We start from the raw sequence: 11,665 nt of genomic DNA on the forward strand, positions 1-11,665 counted from the left end.
TACCGGATAGATGATCTTCACTCCTGATGAATTGGGATGCTGGGGCAGCTCCATTGGCGGTCGTTTTTCCCCGACTGACGACTTTCTGATCCCAAATACTGTTCGTTATTTCAGCCAGAAAACAAGCACTCACGTCATAATAAATCCCCCATCCCCCCCCCCCCCCCTTATAGCTTATACTTCAGAAGGGCACGGCATGACTTTACCACACTAAAAAGAAATATGTATACTGTTATATATATGCTATAATAATACTTATGATAACATAAAACAAAGCAAGTGAAAGAAACTGAGAGATTTTAGCCTGCGCCCACATTCACATTGATACCTTATCTTGTTCTTGAATGGGAAATCCGCTAATTTATGCATTTGAATACACTTACCAACCTTATTTATATTAAAAATGAAAAATTCTGTGAGTTTCAAGGTTCCTGGGGTTTAATATAGTTTTTCCGGGCAAAATAGACTGCAAGTAAGTAGTTTTTCTCTGTTCACTAGGTAGAGGTGGTGATGTGTAATTGCAGGTCAGCTACTGAGTAAATGATAGCTGAGCTGCTGTTACCAAGTCTATGGCCATGGAGACAAACTCTGTTCACGATGTAGTGAAACAAAAGAAAAACTGTGCAATCACTTACTTGTCTCTGGTTTTCCATGTGTTGTTGTTGGAATGGTCGTCTTTTTGGGTTTTTCAGTTGGAGGTTTTGCTAATATAAAGAATAGACATGTAAGTTGTTATCATTATGACCAATGTTCTGCAACCTCCAAATTGAGAAGCCACATAGTGTAAGCCGAAAAACCTACAAGGCAAGACCAAAGCGCACTTAAATAGCATGCAATATATAGCATATATACATGATAAAATGCATGCGCTAACATGAAATAAAGCAAATGACAAAAATTGAGACTGTGGTCACACTGTGGAGTTGCTGAGGATTAGGAATGTGGTTTTTCATTGCAAATCCTCATCAATTAACATTACAATTATAAGTGTGGACTCACTAATAATGTTCTCAAATTTTACACAACACTTATACACAACTTTACATAAGCATCTTTAGCAGCAAAAGCTGCACGCGGCCATTCACAATGAATACAGAATACATAGATATGACAACTGAGAAGTACTATGCTGAAAGGCTCTAAGTCATGTCTATATTTTCCCCATACACATGACTGCATTGCACATCTATCTTCTATGGATCTATAATATATTGCTTGTAGAGTTCCATGGGCCTATACTGTGATTTCAATTCTACATTCAAGAATATGTGGTTAAAAAAAATTCTTGGAATTTACATACTCCATTCTATGCCATATTACCAGAGACTTTTCCCTTACTGAAGCACCATACACCATCACAGCTCTATAATATTCATTTATACTCAGGACCATATATAGCATTAGACACTGGAGATCCAATACCTTGGGAGGTGTTCTAGTCATGGCATGTTGTAATTGTTCGTAAAGCTCTAGGTGTCAGGATTTGAACTCGAGGACTCTTATGATTCCTCTGTCCTCATGGCTGCAGTTAGTGGAGAATGCCTCATTTAGCATACATACCCCACAAATCCCCACTTAAATTACTATTTTATTACTTTGTATGGTTTTCTGTTTGATGACACTCTACAGACCACCTGAATGGTATTTTTGATATTTCCATAGTGTTTTATTTCAGTACAAAGGTTGTCACAGGCCAGACGGCGCACTCGGCTCCCGGCAATGTGAGACGCCCTGACAGTGGCCCTAGTTACCGGCCAGTTCACTGCCCCTGGCATAAGGTCTTTTTTATATTTAATTAATTGAGTGGTGGGAGGCACCGCCAGTCAGAAGTCTGTATTTGCCCTGGGGCTGGGACTCCAGGGCCCATAAGTATCCTCCCTCTACCCTTGTTCCTTGCCTGCGATAGAGCCTAGTTTACTAGTGTGTCTTGACCTAGCACTTGTTCCTGCATTGTATTTCTGGCATGCTGACTCTCTGGCTTCTGACTTTTCGTTTGGATCACGTTTTTGTACTGTGCCCCTCTCTTGTTACTGACCCTGAATTATTGTGTTGTGTCTGTCTTGTCTTTGTTAAGTGTTCACACTCATACAGGAATAAGGACCGTTGACCAATTGTCCGCTGCCGCTTAGGGCTGTTTAGGCAAGTAGGCAGGGACGGACAGTGGGGCGGGTGCCAGTGTCAGGGCTTCACCTGTCCTTTGTTGTCCTGTTCCTATATCCTGACAGAAATATTATCTAGTCATGATATGGAAATGTTAACCAGTAATGGTATAAAGGAGGGATGTCATCCAGGTACTGTTTGGGTGGTGTTATTCAATTACTATATCAGAATGTGACTGATTAACATTACCGATTGCTCAGTAACAAGAACATCATGATGATAACTAGCAAGTGTGACTGGTCCTTTAACCACTTCAAATTGCATTGACTTATTATTCTGTAGACCTGAGAGTGCTTTTTACAGTGGAAAAAGTTATATATTTTATTGGTATCACTTACTGCACCATATAACGTATAGAGAACGTGGAATAAATGCCATGATACCATTATTGTGCAGGTCAATACAAATATGGTGACGCCAATTCAAATAGTTCTCTTTTTACATTTTTAAAAAATGTGTTTAATGTTAATGCTTTCTTAATGATTGTACAATGCACTGCAATACTTTTCTGTGGTAGTAAAGTGCACTTTGACAACTCTCATAGCATACATTTCCTTTGGCAGGGTGTACTAGGAGTACTAAGATGGCAGGCCTTGGGACCTTTACCATCTTAGCCATTGAACACCCTATCTCTGTCCATGGCATCTAGGGTAGATTAAACAGTTGGGATCTGAGTTATTTTTTATCCCAACCAGTAAGGACACGTGTTATCTGTGATAAACAGCCAACATGCACTGTTTATTGAACATGGTCAGCTCCAATGCCCACTCCATATTACATGACATTTGACGTTTATGTGTCAAAAGTTTTACTATACACATGATAAGAAATGATCCCTTACTTACATACTGACTACAGGCAATGAGCTATTTGTATAAGCTGTTTTTGAGAAAACTAAATAAAAGTCAGTACGATCGCCATGACAGCTGCCACAGGTTTCTCTCTTCATCTTGCCTACTTATGCCTACATACAAACTTCCAGCAACCCCAATTTTATGTACAATCATTCCACAAATGGCTTTTATGTGAGTTTATGCTTATTTACATGATAAATGTGTTTCTGGTATTTTGGACTTAGGGTGGGTTTACACTGAGAAATCCGTTGCTAACCCCGGAGCGCGCCAGCGTGCATCTCCGCCTGTGCCATAGACACGATTCTATGCACAGGCGGATTCCACCAACTGCCAAAACAATGGACATGTCAATTCTTTTGGCAGACAGCGGAATTCACCCAAGCGGAGACGAGCAATGGAATCCATGGGAACTTCTCAGCACGGATTCCTCAGTGTGAACCCACTCTTATAATGGATGGAGATCACCATGAGCTGTTGTGTAAAATGGGCTACCAGACGCTCCTCCTAGCTTGTTCTTCTGCTCTTGGGGGTCTCAGCAGCGAGACCTTGAAACAATAACGGATGACATAAAATACTATGGGGACAACAAGATTTTACTGATGCTAAAAGCTAATATAGCATATGCACAAGATATACAGATGTAGCCAGTATTAACATGATCCCTGTGTCAGAAAGCTATATTACGTCAATTAGAAAGTTGAGTTAAAGGTGTAATTGTGATCAAGTTAACACAGGCTGAATCTGTGTGAAGCAGCCAAGCACTTACAAGAATTTACAATAACAGGCAAAAATAAAAAATACTGAAAATATATAGCCGCACAAACAGCAGTTTCTTTCTAGAAGCTAAATACTTCTCTTGAAGTCAGGTTCTCTTGCAGTAACGATGACCTCCTCAGATGAACTTTCTGCACTGTCTGCGATACCAAAATATATAAATATATTACGCAAATGTTTCTTGTTCATATAGTTACAGCTGTAGAAACTACAATTTATCACAAACATGTTCTCAATGCTTCTTTTAGTCTTCCTCACCATGGTGACATACAACGTGAAAACTTCCGCAGCCCATTGTTCATGATGATGACCTGCATTGCATTGTGGTGTTCTTACAAAACAGGAGAAATGTAATTTTTTGCTCTGTGTTTTTTTTCATGGTGGCTTACTTTCTTACTGGTGCAGATGATCAAACCTTGGTCTTTGTTTATGGAGAATATAATTTCACATTGTACACATATTATCAGCAGTGTGCATATGCTTTTATAGTCCATCCTCCCCCTAGACTCCAAACTGCGGCCCTCCAGCTGTTGCAATACTACATTTCCCATCACGCCTGGACAGCCAAATCCAAAGCTTTAGCCATCCAGGCATGATGGGAATTGTGATTTTGCAACAGCTGGAGCTGGACTGTTTGGAGACCCATGCCCAAGACACATATACCATGTATACATTTGCTAACAATTTGTAATACTGTATATTATTCTTGAGCAATTCAGTCCCATAAAACATGGCCACAGAATCATGCATTCATGGTTAAAGAGGTTGTCCGTGATAAAACAATTGGTAGCCTATCCACATGATAAGCTATCAACAGTGGATCAGCGGCACCTCCACCGATCAGCTGTTCGGCACCAATGCTACAGTGGGAACAGAGCCAGAAGCAGTTGGCTCTGTTCCCTGTGTAGCGGTGGCACCGGTGGCTAATCCTTTGGATAGACTATCAATTGTTTTATGAGGGACAATCCCTTTAAGGTATACATACATGAGGATGAGAAAAACCTATATGGATTTTCTGTATGTGGTCGCTGAGATAGATGGAGTGCTACATTACTACATTGGGTTCACATCTGCATTGTATTTTCCATGGTTGTGCCCCATCATTGGAGCAGAACAACAAAGGAAATGGTGCCAGTGGATTCCTTACACACCACTGACTGTGGTGATGTCCATTGGGTCTCTCTCATGGTGTCTAGTACCCCACAGGAAAAAAAGATGGAAATTTTGACAGTGCAGGTTTTAGGATTTCTTTTTAGGGCTAGGGCCACACTGTGTTTTTGCTGTGCATTTAATGTATCTGTTTTATAGGGGGGGGAAAACGAATACAAAAACAGATCTAGTTGTATGCCTTCCGTTATGATCCATTTTTCATTGTCTTGCATTGTATATAAAAAGAAAAAAGAATTGAAACAGATCAGGTTTTTAAATTATTTTTTAGCATACACAAAAACATTTCTAGGCTATGTTCACACTATGTATATTTCAGTCAGTATATTTTAGTCAGTATTGCAACCAAAACCAGAAGTGGATTAAAAACACAGAAAGGATCTGTTCACACAATGTTGAAATTGAGTGGATGGCAATACAACAGCCGTTGTTCTAAAATAACAGCAAATATTTGCCATTAAATGGCGGCCATCCACTCAATTTCAACATTGTGTGAACAGAGCCTTTCTGTTTTTTTAATCCACTCCTGGTTTTGGTGCAATACTGACTGAAATACACTTACCGAAATATACATATACTGACTGAAATATACGGAGTGTGAACGCAGCCCTATAGGTTAAAATTACATGTGAAGCTAACCTAACAATAGTAGCATTTCATATAGAGATGAGCGAATTGACAGTAGTAATGAAGTGAAGCAATTTATTATGCTGAACTGTCGGCTTCTAGGCTGCTGCCGTTGAACTCCATTCCAGGTGGGCGGAAAAAGCTGGATGCAGTCCTGGAAAACTTCTACCAGGACTGCATCCAGATTTTCCAGGCACTCGGAACAGAACAGAGTTCAAAAGGAGCAGCATTAAAACCAACGTCCAAGCGTACTGAATGGCTTCGCTTTGTTACTACTGCCAATTCGCTAACCTCTAATTTCATTTAAATGGAAGGTGCTGTCTACTGATAAATTGTATGAATGAACGGGTGGATGAATGGAAACAGACATAAAAAACTATTTTTTTTTTTTGTAAAGAAGTTGTTAAAAAAAAAACTTTGAACATTTTAATTAATTAAAAACACTGTAAATAAATTAGACCCTCTTTAATCTCCCAAAATATGACTGATCAGTCCTCTGGTGAAAGTCTATGAGAAGTCTATATAGAAACAACTGTGGGCTCCCACATGAGTTTTTGTATCTCTCATAGACTTCAAAAGACTGTACCTATAAAGCAACTTCACTGCCATAGTGAGCAGTCTCATATTTGGGATTAATAAAGACCCCAAGATCAGCTCATCATAGATTTTTATGGTATATTCTTTCAGCATGCCATGGGAGCCTCTGGTTGGAAAACCCAATTTCCAGCATGCAATTGGCAGTCTTTATATCCTACCACATTAAAGAGAAAGTCTAGCATCAATGGAGAGAAGCACCAGTATATTAGGGGAATCACCTTTACAAATTTTGTTGGACAATCTTATAAAATGCAAAAAAGGAAAACCTACTTCTTTTCACTTCAAGTACGGTGACTTTCTCCAAAGTAGTCTTAGTTCCATCATTTTTCTTCCAGGTGACTTTGCACTTGATATTACCCTTGTCGCCAAAGTTCAGTTTCCTGATAGTAAGGGACACGTCTCCTGGGGAATCGGATATTGTCACTCTGTCTCTGAACTTAACAAGTGGGATGTTGTCTTTTGACTCAATGCGATAAATGATCTCCTCGTTCCATAAAAGCCACTCAACCCTAAACTCCTCATAATCCTCGGATGGCGTGTAAGTGCATGGAATTTTCACTGATTCAGAGCGATATCCTATCACATTGTGTAGCATTTCTAGGGTAGGGTCACACAAAGCTGTTTGAGGAAAAAGTATACATTTGTTTTAAATAAGAAGAAAAGCCCTCAGGAGACGCAACGCAAAGAAAAATGCATTTCTTTATCATGTGTAGTGTACAACATTGACATCTCCTGCCGCACACAGATCATTTACATTTACCTCAGCCTAAGTGGAGCATACATTGCCAAGCGTGTGTCAACTCTGCAGAGCTAGAAGATATCTCTGATCTCTGCCACGAGTCAGGACCTGGTTTAAAGGGGTAGTCCAGTGAATATCTTTTTCTTTCAAATCAACTGGTGTCAAAAAGTTATATAGATTTACTTCTATTAAAAAATCTCAAGTCTTCCCATACATATTAGCTACTATATGTCATACAGGAAATGTTGTTTTATTTTTTTTAGTCAGACACAGTCCTCTCTGCTGACATCTCTGGCCGAGACAGGAACTGTCCAGAGCAGGAGAGGTTTCCTATGGGGATTTATAAAAAAAAACGTGACAGAGTTCCTGTCTCAGCCAGAGATGTCAGCAGAGAGCAGTGTCAGACTGAAAATAAAACATAATTTCCTGCACGACATACAGCAGCTAATAAGTATGGGAAGACTTGATTTTTTAATAGATTTTTAAATTACATCTTTAACTTTCTGATATCAGTTTATTTAAAAGAAAAAGATTGTCACTGGACAACCCTTTTAAGGGTGGCAGAAAAAAAACAGTGCCCCTTCATCTCTGCTGCAGGGAAGTGAATTCCGTAGACTGCTCCTGCGCGCGACTGGCCTTTCGCTCTATCGTTCTCAGCAGCCAGACCCCTGACTGATACGCACTTCTGACATGTCGGTTTAACATAACATAAAAGCCTAAAATCTTAAGGTATATGGTATAATAAATGGTATATTTTATTTGTTCGTCAGAATAAACATTGTTTATTTAGCAGTCAGGTTCTTGAGAAATGAGATAATTTTCCAATTTGATGTTTGTAAAAAAAAATCCACACCCTTCCTCCCTGTATGTAACATTGCAGCAGCACTCAAATAACCCCACCCCATCCCCGTTCACGGTCTGTATGACATTTTGGAAACTGGTTGCATAGAGAGGCGTACCCTTTGCAATGAGAAAAGCCCCTTTGTGTAATGTACAAGCGTTCTGTATATTACAAAGGCTGAAAGGGTAAGGGTGTGTGCTCCATTCACTTAGATGGAACTAAGCTGTAAAACCTTACCCAAACTGAGGTCAATAAAAGTGCTGTTTCTGAAAGCAGCCATGTTTCTCTAAGCCTGGAAACCCTTTTAAAGAGGTACTCCAGCAAATATTATGCATTAGAATAGACATTGGGGTAGGCTCAGTATTGCTAATGCTGTGCAATATTTGGCACCCTTTTTGCATGTTGCTAAGAGGCTGTTCCCCCGCTGTGCCAAATTTACTGCATGCAAACATAAATTGTAGGGTACTAGAGTTTAGAGCTGGTGTGGATTTCTGAAGCTGCAGCACAAATACATTGAATTCATTAAGAGACGTGTGCCTCTCAATATATTTGATGTGAGTGAGAGGGGCAGGGCTACAGGTGCAGGGCTTCTCCCAGTTTCCCAGGACTGGATCCAGCTTTTCCAGGCACCCGGAGCTTGGAATGGAGCCGAGCCTAGCCTAGTACTATAATTTACTATAGGATAATTTATCAAACAAGTTTCCTGAAGATGTTTTTATGCAATTAGGGTTTAGGGAAATAACAGTGACTGAGATATACATTGAAACTCCTGGGACACCATTAAAAATGTGCAAATGTGCAGAGGCCATATACAACGGCCAACTCTCTGCACGCTGTTGTTACATTCTTGTATAGGGGGCTCAAGTTTATTCAAAAGAAAGAACTGAATTTCTGCTGTCTTCTTTAGAATAGAAACAGTAATAATACAATGTAAAAAATACATTTACACCACATTTCACTAAAAAACAATTATTACGCAATCTAGCCATTTGATAAGTATATTAATGTATGTATATAATATAAAATGTATGTATAAAATATGAATGTATATAAAATAAAAATGAATCACTAAAATTATATATACTATATTATATATTTTACTAATAAAGACAACCAATCACTGGGCATTCCAGCCATAGTATAATTAAATATTTTCTTAATACCCTTCCGTTTAAATAAATAAATACAATTACAGCTGATTTGTCGGCAAAGAAAAAAAAGTTACTCACCATTTCTGCCTGAAAAACAAATGACAAGCACAAAGAGCCACTTGCTATGCCCTATGTTCACGCTATCAGCCATTCTTCCTGACAATCATAAGCTGCAATGAGAAGAAGGACAAGAAGATTTCCTTTTCTACTTTCTATATATTCCATTTAAAGTTCTTATGATACGACTTCCTTCCTTTTTTTCATCTCTTATACAATGGTCACGCAAGTACATTTCAAAATATCAGATACCCATGATGACCTCAGTTCTTTCTGATGTCACCAAGGCTGAGAATGTTGTACATTTTGTGACCTTTTGCAAAAAAGCTGAATATTACATAATTAATAATTTCAACATGGAAAACCCCTTTATTAGGCCTAAACAATACTAATAAATTAGGCATGCACCTTGGTTACGAACAACAAACAAGCTCTTATTAGTAATAAGGCTGTAGCAATGCCTTATTTCACTCTTTCTCCTACCAGTAGACAGTGCTGTAAGCTAACGTGCAGCTGCCATGTTTAGTAAATTTGCGAAGGGAATGTGGTGGATTCACAAATTTAACACCTGGTTTGCTGTAAATTGGAATTCCTCAGATCTCTACTAAGAAGGAACAAAAAGATGCCTACGTTCTTGAAAACATTTAAATCAATAAAATTGGCTGCAGAACTACAGTCAACACACGCAGATCCAGAAAAGGATTGGGTATCATAAATTATACAAACAAATAAGATTTGCAAGCTGGAGTCTTTTGGAGAGAGACATCTTGGGCAGTTCTCTAAGATGTGGTCTCCTACAGAGCATAGAGCCATAGACCCTTTTGTTTACAAAGGTTCCTATTATCCAGAAGAGGTACAGTAGAATAGACTAAATAGCCAGTAGATGGCACGTCTGTAGGTGAATCCAGCACACTGTCCCTGGCTATGATCTGCACTAGGCAGGAGCCCCCAATTAGGTGGCAATCCCTATAATGACTTGGCGCAGGGCCAAAGAAAACAGACCAGAAATGGTCAACACTAAGGGCCGGTTCACACTAAGCAAACACGGCGCAATTCCGCGGCTCAGTGTCCTACTGTTAAGTGAATGGAGAGGGCGCGCGCTCGTCCGCTGCCGCCACTCTCCGCTCTGAGAATGAACATGTTCATTCTTTGAGCGGAGAGGAGAGGGAGCGGACAGGTGCGCACTCTCCTATTCGCTCAAAGCAGGACACTGAGCATGGCCGGATTCCGCGGCGGAGAGCTCCGCCGCGGAATTGCGCCATGTTTGCTTAGTGTGAACCGGCCCTAAGAGTGCAACATCAGTAATATAGATAAGCAAACAGGCCAAGGTTTGGGTTTGTGCAAACTCAAACTATTGGCTTTTGAATCCCGCTGTCTTCCTACTTCATGGAGAATGTGGATGCAACCTGAGGACTGTCTGGAAAACATGGATACAGCCTATGACCTATGGCTGTATCCATGTTTTCCAGGCAGTCCTCAGACTGTATCCATCTTCTCCACGGAGCAGACAAGCAGTGGGAATCACAAGCCAATCGTTCAGGTTAATAAGAACCCGAACCTAAGCCGTTTCGCTCATCTCTTATCAGGAACCTAATTAGAGCCAAGACTAAATCAATTAACAAACCAATAAGACATACCTGCTCATTTAAATTTCCAGTGACCAGGTGTCATTTTGAAGCACTAGGCAACCTGAGATTGGCCTGATGCTGTCAAGTAAGTCCCTAACAAGGTCTTATAAATGCAGAATCAGAAGGGGTAAGGGGTCTTAAAACCAAAAGTCAAGCCAGGAGGTTGCATACATTTATAATTCAGAAGACAAAATAGGTTACTAAGTTTGTTGAACAACAAGGTCAGAGGCCAAAACACAAGAAGAATATAGAGTGACAGCCATGAAAACAATGGGTTACCAGCGCCCAGTGCCAAAGCACTGGTAAGACTGGTGGGATCCCAGACAGGTAAGTGTATTACACAAGTCCTTGTATTATTTTGAGTCACAAATTGACTAAATAGTTTATTGTAAGAAGGAAAAAATATTCCTAAAATCTCCATACCATAGATTTTATGAAAGGACAATTCATATCATTATTGTTTTCACAAAAGCTTTACTGAATGTTCCCAGGCACAACAATAACAGGGTTGATAGCTGTATTTATGTTAGTCAATGGTAGATCTATAGTTGTACAAGTTCCTCAGGAAGAACAAATGAGGACAATGGATTCATTCTAATGTCTAATGCTCTGCTACAAAAAAAAAAAAAATAACACATTAAAGGAGGAGTTGTTGGAATTGAATAAAACTTTATATACGTGAATGTGATGTATGCTTTACAATAATCGAAAGAATAGGTTTATCTATGTGTGTCCTCAAGTACACATTGCTTCCAACATTTTATAATGGCCTGGATGGCAGGCAATTTAACAACCATCCTGTCTCTCTCAATCAGATGATAAGCCAAAGTGGGGCAATATTTCTGCTTATAAAGGCATATCTAGCAGTCAACAATTTCTTATCATGAAGTACACTACTCAAAAGTAGCCTCTTAGAGACTTTTTGCAAGACCCAGTATCTCATCAGACCTCACCTGTAATCATTTCATATCTGTAAAATATTTACTTTTTTTCTGCTTCTGAGACTAGCACTGGGATCAGCTAACTCTAGCCAAGATGGGGCACTCTATGTTATAGTTTCTCCTATAAGA

General features: G+C 39.5%; 1 protein-coding gene across 11 annotated transcripts in view; it reads right to left on the reverse strand.

The window, feature by feature from the left end:
- VSIG4 (V-set and immunoglobulin domain containing 4) overlaps positions 1 to 9,102 on the reverse strand; it is a 48,711-nt gene extending 39,609 nt beyond the window's left edge. For 7 of the 11 annotated variants that reach the window (XM_069986013.1, XM_069986010.1, XM_069986012.1 and 4 more), the window contains exons 1-4: positions 8,989 to 9,101; positions 6,450 to 6,797; positions 3,866 to 3,928; positions 636 to 704 (exon numbers count right to left, since the gene is read on the reverse strand). In XM_069986013.1, the coding sequence (XP_069842114.1) occupies positions 636 to 704; positions 3,866 to 3,928; positions 6,450 to 6,797; positions 8,989 to 9,061 (553 nt within the window). In that variant the 5' untranslated portion in view covers positions 9,062 to 9,101. Of the gene's footprint in view, positions 1 to 635; positions 705 to 3,865; positions 3,929 to 6,449; positions 6,798 to 8,988 lie in introns of all 11 variants that reach the window. The other 4 variants (XM_069986008.1, XM_069986004.1, XM_069986002.1 and 1 more) reach the window with 2 other exon arrangements.
- Positions 9,103 to 11,665: the final 2,563 nt, after the last annotated feature.

The sequence above is a fragment of the Dendropsophus ebraccatus genome, chromosome 10 (genome assembly GCF_027789765.1).
Source record: "Dendropsophus ebraccatus isolate aDenEbr1 chromosome 10, aDenEbr1.pat, whole genome shotgun sequence".
NCBI classification, from domain to species: domain Eukaryota; kingdom Metazoa; phylum Chordata; class Amphibia; order Anura; family Hylidae; genus Dendropsophus; species Dendropsophus ebraccatus.